Genomic DNA, 24,349 nt, shown 5'->3' on the forward strand with positions numbered 1-24,349 from the left:
GAGACAAGTGGGAGTCACTCTGCCCATATCACTGCAGAAATCAACTAAGGCATTCTACATCAACTATAAGGCAAATCAAGCAAACAACTATGGCTGGAGGTTAATCCTTATTATCACATATACAATGATATGTGACTGTATATGTGCTTATATTTTCTTACATTATCATCTAACCTTTCTTGTTAGGAATTTTCCAGTGAAGACCGACTTATCTTCAACAACATACCAGTAGAGAAGTACTGACTTCCCAAGGAAAGTCTTATGATGTCGGTTGATAAGAGTTGTTGTCGCACGCTCATCAAGGGCATCTAGTTGCAAGATATTTTACGACAAAGGGTAGCGTGCTTTTTGGGCTCTGAAAAGTAATGGGTAATGTTGTGCTCAGAAAGGAAAAATGTATTATCTAAAGGTAAAAAAACGTGTAGCCGTAAGTGAAGAAAATGGCAGGCTTTTGGACACCTACCATTTTAGAAGGCTCGAACTAGATGATTTCAAGTGTTCCTCTCTCAAGTTTTTAGCTCTATATATAGAGACTCTCCTGAAGCGTGAAGTAGTAATAAGCAACAAGCAACGAGTTACAAACGAAAAACGAGCAAGAATTCTAAAGCTCTCAAAGCCATTTAAAGTGAAAAACACTTCAAGAATTTTTGTGATTCTGTCCAAACTATTAGTCTCCTTTTAATCTCTCAGCTAGGTTCTCATTCTGTTTAAGGCAACTTTATAGTATACCCTTGAAGAAGGAGGTTGAATAAAACAAAAGAAAAATTGTAATTTATGCCCCTCCATAATATGTCAATTATCAATGTCATTCTTGAATTATTAGTGGTGTAAATATTACCTCTCAATTTTCAAAATGGTACATGTATTGTCCATCTGTACTGTAGGGAGGAAAATTGAGGGACAACATTTACACTACGGGAGGGGAGATATATGTACCGTCTTGAAAATTGATTGGCAACATTTACACCACTAATAATTTAGGGGTGACATTGATGATGATGATAATAATAATAATAATAATAATAATAATAATAATAATAATAATAATAATAATAATAATAATAATAATATAATAATAATAATATAATTTTATTATTATTATTATTATATTATTATTATTATTATTATTATTATTATTATTATATATAATTTTTTTATAATGGGCTCGGGCTCTAGCCAAATAGGCTAGAGCCCTTCACGTACTGCCTAAAGAAGAAGAAGAAAAAAAAAAAAAACTTCTCCAGCCTTGCGCTGGAGAATGCAACAGCAAAGCGGCTGGAGAAGAGAATTGGCTACCGACGGCGGTCAACCCGACCGTCTAGCTTACGACGGGACGATTCAAACTCTGATATTTAAATCTTAATCCGTCAAAATTATCCTTAATCCATCAAAATTTTAGTATATGTATACAACCATAATATGCATATATATAATTTCAATACAAGATTAACGCATATATATAATATACACAAATTGAAATTAACGCATATATATATATATACACAAATTTCAAAACAAAATTGGTAAATCATTATACCTAACCTTGCTCTTGATACCACATGTAAGACTATAATAATAGGCATTGAATGATTCAACCAATACTTTAATCGGAAGCATTAAAGTACTAACCTGATTCCATGAGAGATTGATGAAGCTTTTAGCCCTTTCTTCTTCACAACTTCTTTCTTCAGGTTTGCAGAGTGTTTTTCCCTCTAGTCTTTCATGTTTAGCTTTCACAGTGATAGGATAGGAAAATGCTTATGCCTTTTTATATTGCCTTCTTTACATAACTTACATTCCAATATTGATTATTGGAATTATGGCAATAATGACCATAAACCAAATAAATTAAGTAGGCTTAAATAGCCCTATTGAAAGCCAGAGAGAGAGAGGGGAATAATAACCCCTTGATCTGTTACATATTTTATACCCATTACCTATCACAATGAGATTCTAATTGTCCAGACCACTTAGTACATGAGTCACAATAACATTAGAATAAAATATTCTAACACACGTATCAGATTTAAAAGGCATTTTAGATAGTATAATTCTCCCTGAAACATAGAACAATCTTTACATAAATAAATTAAGGAATCCATCTTCATGCAAATAAATTGGAAAAGGAATCTTCCATCTTTACGCAAATACAAATGGGAGTGTAATATATTAGTTACCGTACACTAATCTATACTAATATGAATATTAATATTAATCAATTTGTAGAAAAATTAATAAAGCTTAATTGTTAACAAAATTTTATTTGGAAATTAACTAATATTTAATGAATTGAAAAAAGAATTAGTTAATTGTTGATATGAAAAAGAATTTCGTTGGAATTTTTATGAATTGAAAAAAGAATTAGTTAATTAATGATATGAAAAATTCCAATGAAATTCTAATATATTAATTATTTTCATATAAAATTGTAGTTAATATATACTATTAATTTTGTAATACAAATGTGATTCGAATATATTATTTACCGTACACTAATCTATACTAATATGAATATTAATTAATTGGTAAAAAAATTAATAAAGCTTAATTGGTAACAAAATTTTATATGAAAATTATATAATATCTAATGAATTGAAAAAATAATTTCATTGAATTTTATTGACTTTAATTTGTGGTACCAATTCATTAGATATTCATATTAGTGTATATTGACTAATATATTATAAAATTTTATGTGGAACATTACAACGAAATTCTAATATATTAGTTAATTTCCATATAACATTTTAATCAATATATAATGAATTGGAAAAAGAATTAATTAATTAATGATATAGAAAATTTCAACGAAATTCTAATATATTAGTTAATGTTCACATAAAATTGTAGTCAATATATACTATTAATTTTGTAATACAAATGGGATTCTAATATATACTTACCGTACACTAATCTATACTAATATGAATATTAATTAATTGGTAAAAAAAAAAAAAAAAAAAAAAAGCTTAATGATTCAGACTAGGCTTGGTTTCCAGTTGATCGGAAGTCAACCAGCAGCTACGCAATGTTTCTTGGTTCCAATCTAGCTTCTTGGGTGTCTCGCGAGTAGCGAACAGTTGCCCGTTCTTCAACTGAGGCTGAATACAAGGGTTTGGCTGGTGTTTCGGCTGAGGTTACGTGGATTCTGTTTTTACTACGCGAGCTTGGTCTTCAATCTAGTCAGCCGCCAGCCACTCTCTCATGTGTGCCAACCCCGTGTTTCACGCCAGGACCAAACATGTGGAAATCGACTACCATTTTGTTCGGGACAAGGTTGCTTCCGGGGATTTCTTGTCAATTTTGTGTCTATGAAGGATCAGCTGGCTGATATCTTCATGAAGACCCGTTTTGGGTCTCTTGGGGCCAAGCTCAATGTTTTCTCCCTCCAACCTTGTGCTTGAGGGGTGTGTGTTAGAGATGTTAGGGTATATGTGGTTGTAGTTAGTTGGACTTTAGCTACTAGCCTATTGTATAGGAATAGTTACGTTACTTTGTATTATTGTATTATCTTTTCAGATATTGAATACACAACAAACTTCATTCACAAGAATAAATTAGTAACCTGCTTAATACGCCCGCTTCCATGTGGATCCATAACCCGATACCCCGGGTAATTATTTGTTTGTCAAATTATACCACAATCAAAATCTAAATGTTGGTGTTGATATTGAGAATGATAACAATGTGGATAATCATGATTCTAATGTTGAAAATGGTGATAATGTGCATATTGATATTGAAAATATTGATTAAGTAGAGAATGGACATTTGAATAATTCACCCAATAATGATGATGCTACTTTATATGAAACTGATAATTGTGATGTTGGCCAAGATTATTCATGTGAAACTACTCCTTTGCTTGATATTTTTGCATTATGTTAGAATTTTATTTATAATAAACAACGTTGTTTGAATTTTTCTTCTTTATTTTGAAAAATAATATATAAATAAAAATTATATATTTTACGGTATTGGTTTTAAATATTGTGCGTATACTTTTGGTAGGGGTCGTAGGGCCTCATTTATTTACTAGAACGAGACCACAAAAATCTAAAAATCGACCATGATATTCGAGGACTATATTGGGTATTAACTCTTAGAACAAGGTTACAAGGATTAGTATCAAATTATATATGAATGCATGCATAAACATGTAATTCAACTTAAATGAATAATTTTCATATTCATCTATGTTCCATCTTTAACAATGAATACACACTAAAACCCTAATAAACAGAAGTTCGATAGTAATGAACACTTAATTATGTGATGACATCCCTACTCAAATGTGGGAGTGCATGGGATCGGAGCAGTCTATTTACACATAATGTTTTCTGGGAACTTGATCACTTATTCCATGGATCCTTAAAAACATAGAACATAAATGTCTCAAATGACACAAACACAAACACAAACATTATAATACTTGAAAGGTTTGAAGTCACTGAAGCACAAAGTACCAAACCAGAAGTGGAAGTTTCATGTCTTTCCTTAATGCAGAATATCATCCGTAATAGACTGATTGTGCTCATCAATTTGAAGAGAAACCATTCAAGAAATCCAGTTTTCAGAGCCTGTTAAAAGTACCCTGACAAAAATAAAGAAGAAAGAAATTACAGCAACCATCATTTGGGTGAAAGGGGATGTGCTATGGAAAAGAAAAGAGGAGATAATGGAGAAGTATCTATTTTACTTACACTTTCCTAGTTCCAGATCAGAACCGGGTTTGATTTTGAACCGTGCAAAATGCAATAGTTATGCCATGGATCTGGATCCACATTGCAAGGTGGACATATGTCAAAATGCACAATTTATATATTGAATGTTCAATCCACATTGCAAGGTGGACATATGTCAAAATGCACAATTTATATATTGAATGTTCAAAATTCAAATTATGAACATTCAGTATGTAAATAGTAAACATTTAGTATACAAAATTGTGAACATTCAACACGAAAACTGTAAACATTCAGTATATAAATTGTGAACATTCAGTATGTAAATTGTGAAATTTAATATATAAAAATTGTAAACATTCAATATGTAAATTCAGAACATTCAGTATATAAATTGTGAATTTTTGGACATGGGACCACATAATAATTTGTCATAAAAATGGGCAAATTATACTGTGGACCGCGGTCCACAATGCATTGTGGTCTAGACATCAAATATGCAATGCAGTTTCATTTCAACACAACTACAGTTTTGCAATCGTTATACCGTGCACCAGGGCGCACATAGTAATGTGCGCCCCGCGCCTCCCAAAACGATGTCGTTTTGTATTCATTTATAAACTTCTGTGTTTTCAGGTATAAAATGATGTACATTCGAAACAAGGGATTTTTATCATTTTAAAAAAGATTATGTGTTTTCAGGTATAAAATTCTGTGTTTTCTATTATATAATTCTGTACATTTGAAACATGGGAATTTTCAGTTATACAATTCTGTGTTTTCTATTATATCATTTTGTACATTCGAAACATGGGGATTTTCAGTTATAAAAGTTTTGTGTTTTCAGGTATAAAATTCGGTATTTTCTATAATACAATTCTGTACATTCGAAACATGATTTTTTTTAAGGGGTTAACAGCAAACACTCGAAAAAGGTACAAAACGACGTCGTTTTGGGCCAAGGTGCACAATGCATTGTGCGCCCTAGTGCACGGTATAATTTGCCACAGTTTTGCTAGACAATATTCACTCAAATATGTGAAATTGTTATTAAGTTTCATTTTGTATTGTATGCATTGCAGTTTCATTTCAACACAACTACAGTTTCATTTGAATTCAATTACAGTTTCATTTGATAATGTAATAAAAGTAATACGTGAGGCAGTGTCAGTTTAGATACACTATAGTGTCTGTCGTTTTGAACCATGGTCCACCGCGGTCCACAGTATAATTGCTCATCAAAATGCCAGAGGGCCCAATATTTATTTTTGATCTAGCTTCTTAAGAAATATAAAAAAAAAAAAAATTGCAATTAATCTTGAAACTCATTAATTTTTCCCCTAAATCCCGCACTTATCTCTCCTAATAATTAGGACCTTATTAATTGAGCATGTCACATTGCAAAACCGTTCCGTTGCCCCAGTGGCATAGATGATGTCTCATTCACCGGTTCACCATAAATACTGTTTGAATCATTCTACTTGCATTCAAAACGATAGTGGCAGCCCACCAGGTAGCCACTAGCCAATTAGTTTCAAAAAAAATTTTTTAAAAAAATTTCTATCTGTTTGGACTTTGGAGATAGTAGGTTAGTCGAATTGTTATGATTTTTTTAAAGCTAACCAACTCAAACTTTAGATTAAGGAACTCATAAAATGGGTACTCACTTAGAGTGAGCAAGACCAGTTCTCTCAGCTTTGGCTAAAGGGTGAGCAACATGGTTATTACTTCTACGAATGTAACAAAAAACACTACTATCTAAAGACTGAATAATACGAAAACAATCCGTTATGATAGTTCCAACACAGGAACAGTTTGATAAAGAGTTGGCAAGATTAGAGACTAAAACTTGTTCTAATTGAACATTGGTGAGGCCTTGACTTTTGATCCATTTGAGTGCTTCCTTGGCCGCCATTGATTCCGCTAAGAGCTGAACCCGTTCCACGAAGGAGCAGACGGTGTAGCGTAGGTGGACTCCAGGTTACGTGTTGCTGGCAGTAGGGTGCAGCAAGGAGTCCATTGATTCTTATGTTTTGATTTTAAAGATTGCCCTGGTAGGACGGGGCCACAACAAATCCAAAACCCACCCTGGATCAGAATTGAGTACGCGAACATTTAGGTTGTCGTTTCCCAATGCCTCCATGTCTTCCTGAATTTTCTTGACTGAGCGAGCGACAGAGCTGTTGCATTGATCAATTTCAATTACTTGTAGAGTAATAATATCTTGGAAATCAGATGGCACCTCTTTTAAGATACCTGCATTTTGCCAAAACCAGTCGCTCAAGTTTGGGAAAAGATTCAGCAGTGGCATTCCATTTCACAATCCAGGATTCGCATATTCTCAAGAACTTGAGTTTGCAGAAGTTCCCTTCCTCCACATCCCATTGCACACCATCAAATGCTGAGAACAGTTCAAGAGACTCAAGACGGGGCAGCTTGGCAATTACTGAAATGCTATCCCATGGCAGGCGAAACTTGTGGAGTATCAATTCCTTGAGACTTGGTGGAAAGTCGAATGCAGAGCGAATTGGTGCATTCAGATTGTCACTGGCGTAACATGCTTCCAGAGATTCAAGTTGATCAAGAAATCCCAACTCAGGGAATCTATAGCAATTCCTATACCATGACGTTGAAAATCTGCATCTAAGTTTTTTGAGATGAGGAAGCTTCCTCAACAGTTGCTCATCCATGCGTAATATCATTTACTAATAATAATAATAATAATAATAATAATAATAATAATAATGTTATTACCTTAATTACAAATTATTATACTTTCCTTATGAATTAGTATTTTTCACCTATAAATACAAATTATACTTTCATTTGCTCTCTATATTGTTCTCTGGTTCATGATTTCATTTGATTTCTAAGTTTTATATGGTTGTTTCTGAATGCAGTCTGCAAAGCTAGGGGCTCAGATCTCATAGTTCATTTCAAGGTAATATTATGATTCCGATAGGTGTAAACTATGTTCACGTTTTCATCTTTATTTCGATTTGTTAGGGGTTTGTATATCAGAATATGTTGTTACAGTGAGTCCAAATGTATGTTCAGTTACTGGTGTAAATGTATGTATATTTGGGGTATATGTTTTTTGATTTTGACATTTTTTCATTAAAACCCCTGAGATTGAAGTGTTGCATTCTGCATGTTGGATTGGTTGTTTTCATCATCTTATTGTGATTTTTTGTGTTGTGGTTACCTGATTAAAAAGCAAGACATCTAGCCTACTGTGAATGGGTTTCAACAAAAAGAAATTGAGGAGGAGGAGACTTGGTAACAAAACCCTAATGTTTTAGTTTTTTATGGAAGAGCGTAGAGATGCGATCGAGGATGATAACGACGGTGATTTTGATAATTTTGTAAGATTTTATGAAACTTAGAGTTAGTATGTTGACTTCGAGAGTTATCAAAATGTTATTTTTAGTCTTTTTACATCTACCCGTTTATCAAAGGTCAAAGTATCTATGAGGTCCTTGTATTATAACATTTTGTTCAATTTAGTTCTTATACCTTTATTTTGTTCAATTTAGTTCTTATACCTTTATTTTATTCAATTTAGTCTCTGTACTTTCAAAAGTGCGTGGTGCAATTAAGGACAATAGTTAAAGGTATTAATATTGTCGTTAACTTAGGTTGTGTAGCGCTGAAGATATTTATATTCCTACTCATATATTACTTTATAAATATTTAAAATTAATTATTTTTACCACAAACATATTAAATTAGTATGTCCAAACTAAATAATTACAACCATATTCCTAATAAGATTTGGATAATTGTCCTTAGTTTCACCACTTTTTAAAGTAGAGTGACTACATTGAACAGAATAAACGTACAAGGACTAAATTGAACAATACACGATAGTACAAGGACTTTATAGGTACTTTCTAATTTATAACTTTTCAACTTTCAACTACTTTTAAGCTAAGTTTGTCAAACACAGCCTACTTATTTATTTTCATTCCCATGTATACCAAATATATTGAAATTAAAATTCTCAAAATGAAATTACCACTCTATTCTCACATTACACTCTGTTAGTTCTTAATTTCTCATGGGAGACAATACCCATATAAACAGAAGGGTGTTGCTATTTGCACCCCCTTTGACTAAAATGGGGTAAAAAGTACATTGAAAATATAAAAAGTTAAAAATTTATAATAAATACATAGGTGGTGAAAATAGCCTAATGAGTAGTCAAAATGTTATTTGTACCATCTTAATTAAATCACATTTATTATGTTTAAATAATAATTAATTAATTTAAAAAAAAAAAAAAGAAGAAGAATCCCGCCTTCTTCGGTGATTGAGAATCACCGGAGAAGGCAACTAGGCTGAAAGGCAACCCAGTTGTCTTCTCCGGTGAGAAGGCAACCCACTGGGCTGCCTTCTCACCGGAGAAGGCTACATGGGTCGCCTTCTCTGGTGAGAAGGCATGTCCATAGCCTTCTCACTGGAAAAGGCGATGGTTTCCTTCATTGTTTTTTTTTTTTTTTTTTTTTTTTGTTAAACAACCCACTGGGTTGCCTTCTCCGGTGAGAAGGTAACCTATTGGGCTGCTTTCTCACCGGAGAAGGCAGCCCAGTTGCCTTCTCCGGTGAGAAGGCAGTCACCGGAGAAGGTGACGGGAGGGAGGGAGTTTTTTTTTTTTTTTTTTTTTTTAATTCAAAAAAAATGAAAAACAAATAATAATCTTTGACCACATTTAATGTTAGTGGTGTAAATAGCAAATTTGTATTTGCACCACCTATAAAGCTATTTGACCTACTCAATAAGTGATGCAAATAGTAAAATAAGTGGGGTAAATAGAATTTCCCGAACACAACATATCTTTTAAATTACTGCGGTACGTGACTACGACGTGTTAATCAAAAGTCTAAACAGATTGTTACTGAAGTGAGAGAAATGGGTCAAATGGCTGCATTTCTCCATTGTTGAAGTGATTTAGAGTTGAGAGAAGTAGTACTCCTTCATCTGCAGGTGCTCTCTCTATCCTTGTCTTCTAATAAAACTTCTGTCAAACACGTTGGTTGCTAGCTTTAACCACATTTTTACCCATGAATCCATGATTGATATGATAAAACACTCTCTTCAAACAGGTAATTAAGATCACCATCAATTGAAAGCTACAAAATTTCCGAGAGGTTGAACTGAGGTGAGTCTTTTCCATACTGTTCCCCAACTTTTTTTTTTCTTTAAATATTTTGTACTCATGCTCTAATGCTATGCATATACCTGCTTCTGGCAATTGAGGTTTAGTCTCCATTCATTTGTTTTATTATTTGGTAAGTTTAGTTTGAGCCAATGAGATATACTCTAGTCTAGATTAATGTATGGAGGCATTTCTGATCGACTTTAAATTTCATCCAAAGTAATTTTGAGTTCGAGTGTATAGATGTTTTGTCACTTTGGTTGATTAAGTGTTATAATTGTTGTATCGATAGAAAGAACTTGAAATCAGTTTTTACCTTGACCTCTAGTATCCTCCAGTCCCATTTAGATCGACTGATATGGTGTGGAGCATTGTTTGGTCCCATTTAAGTATCTCTTTCAAAGGATGTTATTATATTCACAAGGTTTGAACTTAGACTTTGTTTAAGGGAATTTGAATTCTTTTACTTGAATTACATGAATGTGATATTACAAATGATTGATGACATATGTGTGATCCTTTTGGTCTTGCCTTTTTGTCTTGATGCGTTTGAGAAAAGTATGATCAGACTCCATGACGACATAGAGAAGTCATGGCAGTTGGAATTGATATAAGTATAATAAATATAGGGAACAACTATATTCGGATTCTCGAGCCAATAATGTTTGTTTCATTAGTGTCAACATCTTCATTTATGTCAAAATCTCTGTGCCATATAGCTGAAATTTGGTCTTTGATGCAGGGCTAGTAACATGCCTCAAATGAGAGTAGGGTTGCTCGAAAGCATAGAGAAACTTCTCAGTCGTCTTGAAAGCCTAGAAAGTGACAATGAAGTTGAGATGCTTAAAATGGAGCTAAGAATCATTGGCTTTTATTACTTCAAGTATCCACATTTTGATTTGTCCACTAAATTGTCACTTTCTAGGTTTTGAGAAGGAAACACAAACTATAATAGACCAACTTACCACAGGACCAAAGGAATTAGATGTTATATCAATTACTGGAATGCCCGGGCTTGGTAAGACAACCCTGGCCAACAAAGTATATTGTCTAGATACTGTCGCCAGTCACTTTCATGTCCGTGCATGGTGCTGTGTGTGTCAAGAATATGACCTGAAAGACTTGATGCACAATATTTACAGTCAAGTTATTGGGTGCAAGAACCAGAAGAGAGAGGACGATATAGCTGAAAAGCTGAGAAGATTCCTAATAGGAAAGAGATACCTCATTGTCTTGGATGATATTTGGACAACTAAATCATGGGATGAGTTAAGTAGAGCTTTGCCCAAGGGTAGAAATAGAAGCAGAATCACTTAACAACTAGAGAAGATCAAGTTGCATCATATGCCAAGATTAATTATACTGAGCCTCAGTCTCTTCCCTTTTTCACTCTAGAAGAGAGCTGGCAGCTGCTGCAGATGAAGCTATTTTAAGGGAGGACATGCCCTCAAGAGTTGGTGGATGTTGGAAGACAGATAGCCAAAAAATGTGGGGGACTACCTTTAGTCATTGTTTTGGTGGCTGGTCTTCTAGGAAGGGTTGAAGAGAGGGCATCTCAGTGGCTGGACTTTGTTGGACGCTTAGGCTCACACATTGAGAAAGATGAAACTCGGAGCTGGGACATTATAGAATTAAGTTACAAGCATTTGCCTGAGCATTTAAAACCATGCTTTCTTTACTTTGGTGCATTCCCAGAGGACCATGAAATTCCAGTTTCCAAATTGATACAGCTTTTGATGGCTGAAGGATTCGTGAAACAGAAAAACAAGAGATTAGAGGATGAAGCTGAGGAGTACCTGAATTATCTAATTGGAAGCAACTTAGTAATTGTTTCAAGTAGGGGATACAATGGAATTGTCAGAAAATGCTGCATTCATGATCTGGTGCGCAAGTTCTGCTGTACAAAATCCAAAGAGAAAAATTTCTTGCTGTCAATGAACCCTGGAGATGGATTGGGTACTGCATTTGATTCAACACGTCGGTTTTGCTTTCATAAGAGGGTTATTAGTAATGACCTTCCTCTTGAATCATGGATGCCATGGAGTTCTAGTATCCTAACAATTCTATGCTTTGTCCTTGGTGAAAGATACTATTCAAACTCTAGATTCCTTCGTACCATCCATGACGGTTCATGGATGACTTACAAATTGAAGCTTCTCAGAGTGTTGGACTTGGAGTCTATTGTTGTGGGAAAATCATTTTTGGACAGGCCTTGTTCACTTAAGGTACCTGGCCATCCACCTTCAAGGTCAAGGTTACATCTTACCATCACTAGGGGGTCTTGGCCATCTTGAAACTTTCAAGGTGAAGTCAAATAGTGATTTGCATTTACCATATATTTTCTGGAATGTGGGAAATCTGAGGCATTTGCATATAGATCACTACTGCCCTTTATGCCGAGAGGAATCAGCTCAAATTCAATTGTACGAGAAGTATGAAAATCTACAAAGCTTTACCACATCAGTTCTCACCAATCATATAAGAGAAAAGGATACATTGATGAGGCTTCCCAATCTCCGGAAGCTGAGCTGCAGGTTTTCAGAATCTTACCACCGCCAATTGCCTGAATTGCACTTTCTTCACCACCTGGAATTTCTCGAGGCATCCTACTATAACGAAATTTGCTCAGGGTCATGTCGGCATATGTTTAAACTTCCTTCAAGTCTCAAGCAATTGACACTAAGCTATTTTCGCTTGGCATGGAGTAATATTTCAACAATTGCAGACCTACCCAAACTTGAGGCTCTTGAACTACACCAAGCATTTGAGGGAGAAGAATGGAATGTGGGAGATCACAAATTCTTGGAACTCAAATTCTTGAAATTACGCAACATCAGGATTGCACGATGGAAGGCCACTGCAGATTCCTTTCCTAGGCTTGAGCAACTAGTTTTGGTGGACTGCAGGTACCCTTTGAGCTTCGGAGAAATTTATACACTAAATCTAATAGAAGTGAACCGGTGCAACCGCCCTTTAGCCAGTTCAGTCAGGGAAATTCAGGAAAAGCAAAAGGAAATGGGAAACGAACAGCTCAGCGTCCGTGTTTGGAATTCTGATTCTGAACCAAAAAAATGTAAGTCAATTGAACTCTTCAACATTACTTCTCTTTTACCTATTCACATGATTAATGGAGATTATTTACTTGTTATTTTTGATAGGGTACAACTTCTAAATGTAAAAGTGGCGACTTTAGTTCACCAAATCCATTATGCATTCAAGGTGATAATATACATCAATGCCACTTCACCATCATTGATCTGCATCTCTTCTCTATTTTTATTTTTTTGCACTTCTTTTTCACCTGGATGGGCCTGGCCTGCTGATATGCCCAGTTTGTGTCATTTGAGACAGTGAAACCTCCATTTGTGTCTACTACTGATGATGTTCTGCATCACGGAAAGACAGTGAAACCTCCATCTGTGGTTCTTAACTTTGGACCTTTCCAAGGTGATAATATTAATGTTGTGTACTTGTGTTTGTGTCATTTGAGACTTTTGTATTTGTGTTTATTAAGGATTCAGTGATCAGGCTCACTGGAAATGCTATTTTTATTCCAATTCTACTGTGTACATTATGTAATAACTCAGACAAACTCTGATTGCAAGATATTTCAATTTTAACTAAAACTTTAATACAGATAGTTCTATTTTAATATATCATATAATTTTATTTATATTCTAACAGTGGAATTTGAGTTTATGATTTCTGTTTGGATCACACACACACACACAATATATATATATATATATATATATATATATATATATATATATATATAACAATTTATTTATTTATAAAGTATATCCCATTACAGACTTACAGTCATTAAAATCACTCAAACAGTCAAACTCATAATATAGTATTTCTGAATTGGTCAGATCCAATTCATTATAGTCAACTCTTGGTTTCCAGCTGGCACCTGAAGTAGGTCCACACTCCAGACAAATCCTTGTTAGTTATGAAATAAACTATGTAATAAATAAATAGTTTCCCAAAGGGTGGCATATGTGATATTTTACATATTTCCATATATTAATAGCCAGCAGCTTAGTTTTATTGGTTCTTTCTTTTATTTTCTTTGAACAAGTAACCCATCTATTTGAAAGAGCCAAGCAGTCTCCTTTGTTCTGCATATATAAATAGTCTCTCTTTCTCTCTCTCTATATGTGTGTGTGCGTGTATATATATCAAGCCCAATGGATGTCTTTACCTTGTCTTAATTTGCAGTAATAAACCAGCATCAACATGCAAGCTAGCTATCAAAGTAGGAGGGCCTGCCCGCTGTGGGATTGAGGTGAGCCCTTTAGTCTCCAAACTTCTGGACAAAGTTTTTCTTTCAAATCTGTTATGCTTGTTGTTCCAATCAATGAATTAGTGTTTTCGATCATCTGCTTCTACAAGGGAGAATAATTTAAAAATTGTCAAATACAATGGTGATGTCAACTAGATTGGAAAAAAGAAAGAAAAGAGTGAAATGTGATAAAAATGTCCTTATTTTTCATTTTTTTAGGAAAAAACATTGAAGAAACTCCCATAATAATCATGAAGAGTTGAGGAAAAGGGATGGAATTATGGAAATGATAAACCTTTTCCCTTCCTTTTTCCACTCTTAACCTTAGAGGTTAAAAATCCAAAATCAATTTTGTTAGAATGTGGCTAAAATTCATTCAAACCCATGAAGACAACATTTGTCGGCAATAATCTCCACGTTTGCACGGGCGGAGCTTCTCGGAATTGCCGCATAATTCTCTCCTTTGCAATTATAAATAGATTAAGCTTTCTTTGTAATCATGCAATTCATTCTGTAAGCAATTCTTTCATTACCAATTGCTTTTCCTTCTTTTCTCACGTAGAATACATATATCTATATATTTGCTTTGTTTTATCTTCTTGAGAGATTATAAATATATATATTTTATATTTTCTCATTCTAGTTATTTATTTGTCATTTTATACAATTTTCTCCGTTTACATATTTTCCCTATTATTTAACTTCTATAATTCTCAATTTTCGATTCTTCGCTTCCGCATTATTCCGCTATATTCCTAACAAGTGGTATCAGAGCGGTTTAATTGAGAATTATTTTCAAAGATGTCGACGGTTACTAAGTTCGATATCGAGAAGTTCGACGGGAAAATTAGCTTCTCTATCTGGAAGGTTCAGATGGAAGCCGTTCTAACCCAGAACGGTTTGAAGAAAGCGCTAGCTGGGAAGAAGAAGAAACCGGCTGCAATGACAGATGAAGATTGGGAAGATTTGGATGACAAGGCACGTTCAACCATTCAGTTGTGCCTGTCTAAAGAGGTTCTACGTGAGGTGGTGAGTGAGAAGACTACGTCAGATTTATGGTCTGAGCTGGAGTCGCTTTATATGGCCAAATCTCTGGCGAACAAGCTGCGCCTGAAGGAGCGTCTGTACACAATCCGTATGACGGAAGGTACTTCGATTAAATCTCATTTGGATGAATTTAATTCTGTTTTATTGGACTTGGAAAATATTGATGTCGTAATTGACGATGAGGATCGTGCTGTTTTATTGCTTGTCTCTCTCCCTAAATCGTACAAGCATTTCAAGGAAATTATGCTGTATGGTAATAGTAGTGATACCCTTACTTTTGACAATGTTAAGTCAAACCTATTGTCCAAAGAAAAGTTTGACTTTGAAATTAAGTCTGAGGACAAAGGTGAAGGCTTGACTGTAAGGGGTCGTTCACTTGAAACAGAGAGTAGCAATAAAAAATCTAGATCCAAGTCCAAAGGACGTAAGTCCAACAAATCCTGTAAGTACTGCAAGAAGCAGGGTCACGATGTGACTGAATGCTTCAAGTTGAAAAACAAGCAAGAGAGAGAAAAGAAGTCTGCTGAAGCTAGTGTTGTTGAAAGTGATTCAGAAGGCGATGTTATGTTATCTGTTAGCTCCGGTGACAAACGGAGCAAGACTGAGTGGATTTTGGACTCTGGTTGTACGTTCCACATGTGTCCTCACAAAGACTGGTTCGTCTCTCTGGAACCAGTTAATGGTGGAGTTGTCTTGATGGGTAATGATACCCAATGCAAGGTTAGTGGAATTGGAAGTGTTCAGATTAAAACTCATGATAATGTTGTCAGGACTCTTACCAATGTTCGGTATATTCCTGATTTGAAACGCAATCTGATATCCTTGGGCACCTTGGAATCTCTGGGGTGCAAGTACATAGCTGAAGGTGGAGTTCTGAAAGTCATAAAAGGCTCTCTTGTTCTCATGAAAACTTCTCGATCTGGAAGCTTGTACGTGTTGCATGGCAGTACTGTGACAGGTTCAGTAGCGGTATCCTCATCAATGTCTGATGCAGATCTCACTCAACTATGGCATATGCGTCTGGGGCATATGAGTGAGAAAGGCATGCATCTCCTGAGCAAGAAAGGTCTCCTTGGTGATTCAGGTACGGGTAAATTACAATTTTGTGAGCATTGTGTTTTTGGGAAACAAAAGAGGGTTAGTTTCTCTACTGCGACACACCGTACCAAAGATGTATTGGAATATATACATTCCGATTTATGGGGACCGACTAAATTCCAGTCTATGGGAGGCTGTAGATATTTCATGTCTATTATTGATGACTTTTCCCGTAAGGTTTGGGTCTATTTCTTGAAACACAAAAATCAGGCTTTTCCTATTTTCAAAAAGTGGAAAATACTTGTTGAGACTCAGACAGGGAAAAAGGTCAAGAAGCTCAGGACAGACAATGGCTTGGAATTCTGTGAGTCAGATTTCAATGACTTCTGTGCGGCAAATGGAATCGCCAGGCACAAGACCTTGCCTGGTAAACCCCAGCAAAATGGTGTTGCCGAACGTCTAAACAGGACACTATTGGAAAGAGCTCGTTGTATGCTCTCTAATGCTGGGTTATGGAAACGGCGTGATTTTTGGGCCGAGGCCGTTTCTACTGCTTGCTATTTGGTGAATAGATCTCCACATTCATCCCTTGATTTCAAAATTCCAGAGGAAGTTTGGTCAGGTAATCCTATTGACTACTCTATCTTAAGAGTTTTTGGATGTCCTGCTTATGCTCATTCCAGTACGGGTAAATTAAACCCGAGAGCTGTCAAATGCATTTTCCTTGGTTATGCCTCTGAGTCAAAAGGGTATCGTCTATGGTCTCCTGATTCTCAGAAAATCATTCTGAGTCGAGATATCACTTTTGACGAAAATGCACTACTTTCTTCTGGAAAAGATTCCAGTACAGGTGAGACGCAGAGTACTGGTGATAAGGTGGAGTTTGAGTTCAGGCCTAATGATAGTATTACTACCACTAATGGTAATACTAAAGATAATGCATCTACAAGTACCGCACCTCTCGTCGAGCCATAGCGAGAGTACTCTATTGCCCAAGATCGGCCTAGGAGGACAATTAAAAAACCTGCTAGGTACGCTAGTGACGATGAAACCCACTTGGTTGCCTATGCTCTTTCAGTTGCACAGGAGGTTGATGGTGATCCATCCTGCTATTCTGAAGCTATTTCTTGTGCCAACTCGTCCAAGTGGTTGGTTGCTATGCAAGAAGAGATGGAAAGTCTCCATAAGAATGAGACTTGGGAGCTGGTAGAATTGCCGAAAGGTAAACGCCCATTGAGCTGTAAATGGATTTACAAAAAGAAAGAAGGCATTCCTGGGGTTGAGAAAGCACGGTGGAAGGCACGGTTAGTTGTTCGAGGTTTTGATCAACGTGAAGGTATTGACTTTAACGAGATTTTTTCTCCAGTTGTTCGTCATACTTCTATACGTGTTCTACTTGCTTTTGTTGCTCTTTTTAATTTGGAGTTGGAGCAACTTGATGTAAAAACTGCTTTCCTACATGGAGAGCTTGATGAAAAACTTTACATGTACCAACCTGAGGGATTTGAAGTTCCTGGGAAGGAACATTGTGTCTGCCGTCTACAAAAATCACTTTATGGGCTAAAGCAAGCTCCAAGGCAGTGGTATAAGCGGTTTGATGCATGTATGTTGGGGCAAGGATTCTCAAGAAGTCAGTATGATAGCTGTGTCTATTTTAAAGAATTTTCTAATGGGTATTTTGTCTATTTGCTGCTTTATGTTGATGATATGCTCATTGCTTCCCCTGATATGTCTCTGGTTGATGACTTGAAGTCTCAACTAAGCAATGAGTTTGAGATGAAAGACCTTGGTGCAGCAAAGAAGATTCTTGGCATGGAGATTCACAGGGATCGTCAAGCGGGTAAACTTTATCTATCCCAGAAAAAGTATGTTGAGAAGGTGCTTGATCGATTCAATATGTCCAATTGTAAACCTGTGTCTACTCCACTTGGTGCACATTTTAAGGTATCCTCTGGTTCATGCCCTAAGTCTGATGTTGATGTGGCTTATATGTCAAAAGTTCCTTACTCTAGTGCTGTTGGAAGTCTTATGTATGCTATGGTATGCACTAGACCTGATTTGGCTCATGCTGTAAGTGTTGTGAGTCGTTACATGCATAACCCTGGTAAGGAACATTGGAACGCCGTTAAATGGATTCTACGGTACCTAAAGGGTACTTCGTCGTTGGGCTTGGTTTTTGATCGGAATTCCTCTACATCTACTGATATTGTGGGCTTTGTAGATTCTGATTATGGTGGTGATCTTGACAGACGTCGGTCGCTTTCCAGTTATATTTTCACTCTTTGTAATTGTGCTATCAGTTGGAAAGCTACCCTTCAGTCTATTGCTGCGTTATCTACGACTGAGGCGGAATATATTGCAGCCACAGAGGGTGTCAAAGAAGCTACTTGGCTACGAGGTTTGGTTATGGAACTTGGTGTTTCACAAGGTCAGACCGTTGTGTTCTCAGATAGTCAAAGTGCTATCCATCTCACCAAAAATGATACATATCATGCCAAAACCAAACACATTGATGTCAGATACCATTTTATTCGAGATGTTATAACTGTGGGAGATATAACCGTTCAGAAGATTCATACATTGGAGAATCCAGCAGATATGCTCACCAAGCCTCTACCTATCACTAAGTTCAAACAGTGCTTGAATTTAGTCGGCTGTTCTGGTTGTTAATTCTCACGATGAATTTGATCCAAGGTGGAGATTGTTAGAATGTGGCTAAAATTCATTCAAACCCATGAAGACAACATTTGTCGGCAATAATCTCCACGTTTGCACGTCCATTTCTTGCATGTTCGTCGACCATTGCGGAGCTTCTCGGAATTGCCGCATAATTCTCTCCTTTGCAATTATAAATAGATTAAGCTTTCTTTGTAATCATGCAATTCATTCTGTAAGCAATTCTTTCATTACCAATTGCTTTTCCTTCTTTTCTCACGTAGAATACATATATCTATATATTTGCTTTGTTTTATCTTCTTGAGAGATTATAAATATATATATTTTATATTTTCTCATTCTAGTTATTTATTTGTCATTTTATACAATTTTCTCCGTTTACATATTTTCCCTATTATTTAACTTCTATAATTCTCAATTTTCGATTCTTCGTTTCCGCATTATTCCGCTATATTCCTAACAAATTTTCATTTCTATTCTTAGCTTTGAAAGTAGTAAACAAAACACCTCCAACTTTAGAAATTAAACTTGTAGTAACAGAAAACAATGCGTGTTTAATGTTAGCAACTCTTTCTTGACTTTTATAGAGAAGAGATTTTGGCAAGCTCTAGAATTTCCTTTAATCTCTTCTTTTCTTGAGGATTTTGACAGTAAAATGCTTATACGAAGTCTGTTAGCTTTAAATAATTATTTATATATCTGAACCAAATTTAAGGTGCATACTCAAATCCCACCCTTAAAGATCATTTGCTCCCATGATAATTGGTGAATTAAGAAAATGCTACTTGGACACATAACTTGCAAGATGTGATTAGATAGCAGAAAAGAGGCATTATTTTATCCACTTTGGTTTAAATTCTATATTGCTCTGGATGATACAAGATACACATTAAGTGCTCAGTGAAAATTAAAAAGTTGTGAAGTCATGTTGTGCAGAAGTTGTTTAAATAGTCATTTTCCTTTCAACAATCAGTATAGTTCATTGGTTTTCTTGTTTTAAGAAGTATTAGTTAGGTATGCCATATACTTTTTGAGGTTAAATGTTCATTCTTTTTATCATAACCTGATATCATACATGATGTAATAGGAGAAACTAAGCTCATTAAAAGAAAGGGTTTTGAACTCACTGGGACAATGCCTGACATCCCAACGTCTCCCGGTTTTGATGAAATTGTGGTGGGATTTGAGGATGAAACTGAAAACATAACAGGCCTGCTGATTAGAGGACCAAAAGAGCTAGATGTTGTATCGATTACTGGTATGGCTGGGCTTGGCAAGACAACTCTGGCCAGAAAGGTGTTTTGCCATAAACCTGTTATTGATTGGTTTCATTTTCGGGCATGGTGCTGTGTCTCTCAAGAATATGACAAGAACCGTGTATTCCATGAAATTTTTAGTCAAGTTGCTGATGTTATGAGTGAGGATGATACAGATGAAGTGGTGCTTGAAATTTTAATGAAAATGTGCAAAGATGAGCAAAGCTGGGCTGATACTGCTGAAGCACTACGCATGGCCCTACAGGGGAAGTGTAAAGGCCACAAGATTAGAAATGATACGACTGAAGTGTTGTATGAAAGTTTAATAAAAATGAGCGAAGATGATAACAGCTGGAAAAAGATATCTAGTACACTGCACGAAAGCATAATGGAGAAGTGCGAAAACACCAAGAATTGGGATGATATTGCTAAGCCGTTGTATGAAAGCTTAATTGTGAATTTTGAAGACAATAATGTCAGAGATGATGCCACTGAAATGTCTCCCAAATTCCCAGTGGAAAGGCACAAAGACATTAAGATGTGGGAAGAAATAACAAGTGCGATAAGCCAAAGCAAAATTGTAGACAAAAAAGACATTAGGAGAACAGATGATGAAGTTCGGAAGTTGTGCAAAAGCCTACAGGATCTAGCTGCTGGGGTGTTGTTCAAAAACATAAATGAAAAGTGCCAAGAGAATGACAGTTGGAAAGAAATGCTGGAAACATTATTCAAAAGCTTAAATGATATAGTTGAAACGTTGCTCATAAGCCTAAATAAGAAATGCAAAGACAGTAAAAGCTGGGATGACAACATAGCTGAGAAGCTACGCAAGAAACTGCAAGGACAAAGATACCTCATTGTCTTGGATGATGTTTGGAGAAAAGAAGCATGGGATGAGTTAAGTAGAGCTTTTCCCTTGGGCACAGGAGGAAGTAGAATCATCTTAACAAGTAGAGAATATGATGTTGGAAAATATGCCAGGTCTGGTGCTAATCCCCATTCTCTTCGTTTTTTCACTACTGAAGATGTTGAGAAAGAAGATGTAGAAGAAGTTTTTATTACTTGCTTGTCTCAATGAGGAGACAATAGATAAATATATATACAGACTAAGAGACACAATCCTAATAGACACAACCCTACACAACTTCAACAGCTATATTTCTACAGACACAACTTTTGTGTTTCAACACTCCCCCTCAAGCTGGAGCATGTATATCATATGCACCAAGCTTGTTACAAATGTATTCAATCCTATGACTTCTTAAAGCTTTAGTAAATATATCAGCTAATTGATTATTTGAGCCTATAAAAGATGTAGTAATATCTCCAGAAGTAACTTTGTCTCGAACAAAATGGCAATCAATTTCAATGTGTTTCGTCCTTTCATGAAAAACTGGATTTGATGCAATATGCAAAGCTGCTTGGTTATCACAAATGAGCTTCATGGACTCCTTTGTACAAATCTGCAGTTCGGTAAGGAGGTTTTTCAACCACACAAGTTCACATGTTCCAACGGCCATAGATCGATATTCGGCTTCTGCACTTGATCGAGCAACAACATTTTGCTTTTTACTTTTTCAAGAGATTAAGTTGCCACCAAGAAAGATACAATATCCAGATGTTGATTTTCTATCCCATGCACCTGCCCAATCTGCATCTGTGTACCCAATAATTTCAAGGTTTCCATGGTCTTTGTATAACAAACCAGTGCCTGGAGATTTTTTAATATATCGTAAAATCCGAATGGCAGCTTCCCAATGACTTTCACGTGGAGATGCCAAGAACTGACTAACAACACTTACCGCAAAAGAGATATCAGGTCGAGTTACAGTTAAATAAAGTAATCTTCCAACCAATCGTCTATATTTTCCCGGATCTTGGATAAGCTCCCCCTGGTCTGGTAGGAGTTTGATATTTGGATCCATAGGAGTGTCAAGAGGTTTGCAATTCATCATACCTGTGTCTTCTAGTATATCCAATGCATACTTTCTTTGTGATATGCAAATTCCTTGCTTGGATTGTGCTACTTCAATTCCCAAAAAGTATTTTAACTTCCCCAGATCTTTTGTTTCAAAATGTTGGAATAGATGTTGTTTCAACAATTGTATTCCTTCAACATCATCTCCTGTAATGACAATATCATCAACATATACAACAAGATAAATGCTCTTACCATGTTGATGTCTATAAAAGACGGAATAGTCAACTTTGCTTCGATTTAAACCAAAATTTTGCACTACTATGCTGAACCGTCCAAACCAGGCACGAGGAGATTGTTTTAGACCATAGAGAGAACGTTTGAGCTTACAAACCAAGTTACTCTCCCCCTGAGCAACAAACCCAGGAGGTTGCTCCATGTAGACTTCTTCCTCTAAATCTCCATGCAGAAAGGCATTTTTAATATCTAACTGATGCAAGGGCCAATGATGAACGGCAGCCATAGAAAGAAAGATTCTGACCGAAGCAATTTTAGCTACTGGTGAAAAGGTGTCAGTATAATCAATCCCAAAAACCTGTGTATATCCTTTAGCTACCAGTCGAGCTTTAAGTCTATCAACTTGTCCATTGGGCCCAACTTTCATAGTATAGATCCATCGGCAACCAACAGTTGTTTTACCTTCGGGTAATGAAACTAACTCCCAAGTTCCCGATGAATGAAGAGCAGCCATTTCATCAATCATAGCCTGACGCCAACCAGGGTGGGAAAGGGCTTCTTTAACAGATTTAGGGGCAGAAACAGAAGATAAACATGTGATAAAAGCATTATATGAAGGTGAGAGATTATCATATGAAATAAAGTTGTATATGGGAAAGGGATTTCGTGATGACCTGTTACCTACACGACTTGCAATAGGAGAGCTTGTTGCCGGAACCGGGTTCGAGGGCATAGATAGCTCGAGAGATGAATCAGTTGGGATTTCATCGATTTGAACTGTCGCGGGTGGTCGAGAGCGGCGATGATAAGTGTAAGGAAAGGGGGTAACACCGTTGTTTTGTAAAGGAGGTTCAGTAGGTGAGGGACTAGGATTTCTAGGTGATGACGGATCTTGAGGTAAATGTACCTCGGTCCCTCCTTGAAAAGTAGGAACAGGAAGAACATCAGGAAAATGAGAGATGGAGGTCGGTAAACTAGACGAAAAGAAAGGTGTTGATTCAAAGAAAGTAACATCAGAAGATACATAAAATCGATGCTTATCAGGAGAATAACATCTGAAACCCTTTTGCAACCTAGAGTACCCAACAAACATGCATTTTAAGGATTTTGGAGAAAATTTATCACGCCCTGGGGTAGTGTCCCGGACAAAACAGGTGCACCCAAAAATTTTTAAAGGAAGAGTATGAAGAGGCTTATCGGGAAGTAAAATATTATAAGGTATCTTACCATGTAAAACAGATGAAGGCATACGATTTATTAAATAACAGGAATGAAGGATAGCATCTGCCCAGAATTCTGGAGGGACTTTATAGTGGAGAATCATGGTGCGGGCTGTTTCAACGAGATGCCGGTTTTTACGTTCAGATACCCCATTTTGTTGTGGAGTATCGGGACAAGATGACTCATGGAGGATGCCCGCTGAATCAAGAAAGTTAGATAAAGGAGTTGTAAAGTATTCTCCAGCATTATCACTTCGTAAAGTTTTAATAGACACCCCAAACTGATTTTTTATCTCATTAACAAATTTTTGAAGAACATTAAGTACTTCAGAACGGTTTTGCATTAAAAAGACCCATGTACAACGAGAAAAATCATCAGTGAAGGTAACAAAATATTTAAAACCAAGAATTGAATTATAACGAAAAGGTCCCCAAACATCAGTATGAACTAAGGAAAAAGGGAAAGCAGCTCTTTTATTAACACGATTAGGAAACGATGTTCTAGAATGTTTGCCAAGCTGACAGGCTTCACACTCTAGGGTAGATAAGTGAGACAAACTAGGGACAAGTCGCCGTAATTTTTTAAGGCTAGGATGTCCTAGTCGGTCATGGGCAAGGGAAGGAGGAATGGTAGCAGTGCAAACTGTAGAAGGGTTTGGGGTAGATAATCGATAAAGTCCTTCTGATTCATACCCCGAGCCAATCATCTTCCCCGAACGACGGTCTTGCATAATGACAGAATCAGAAGAAAAAGTGACCGTACAGTCCAAAGATTTTGTAAGTTGATGAACAGAAATTAAATTGAAAGGACAGTTAGGTATAT

At 36.1% G+C, this 24,349-nt stretch overlaps 1 protein-coding gene across 1 annotated transcript in view; it reads left to right on the forward strand.

Annotated features, from left to right (window-relative positions):
- LOC109146648 (putative late blight resistance protein homolog R1C-3) overlaps positions 1 to 24,349 on the forward strand; it is a 49,660-nt gene that overhangs the window by 21,672 nt on the left and 3,639 nt on the right. Inside the window, exons 3-5 of the mRNA XM_019294301.1 lie at positions 14,071 to 14,141; positions 15,916 to 15,919; positions 19,983 to 21,202. Of these exons, the coding sequence (XP_019149846.1) occupies positions 20,030 to 21,202 (1,173 nt within the window). The 5' untranslated portion in view covers positions 14,071 to 14,141; positions 15,916 to 15,919; positions 19,983 to 20,029. The remainder of the gene's footprint in view (positions 1 to 14,070; positions 14,142 to 15,915; positions 15,920 to 19,982; positions 21,203 to 24,349) is intronic.

This window comes from Ipomoea nil, unplaced genomic scaffold (genome assembly GCF_001879475.1).
Source record: "Ipomoea nil cultivar Tokyo-kokei standard unplaced genomic scaffold, Asagao_1.1 scaffold1936, whole genome shotgun sequence".
In the NCBI taxonomy this organism is placed as follows: domain Eukaryota; kingdom Viridiplantae; phylum Streptophyta; class Magnoliopsida; order Solanales; family Convolvulaceae; genus Ipomoea; species Ipomoea nil.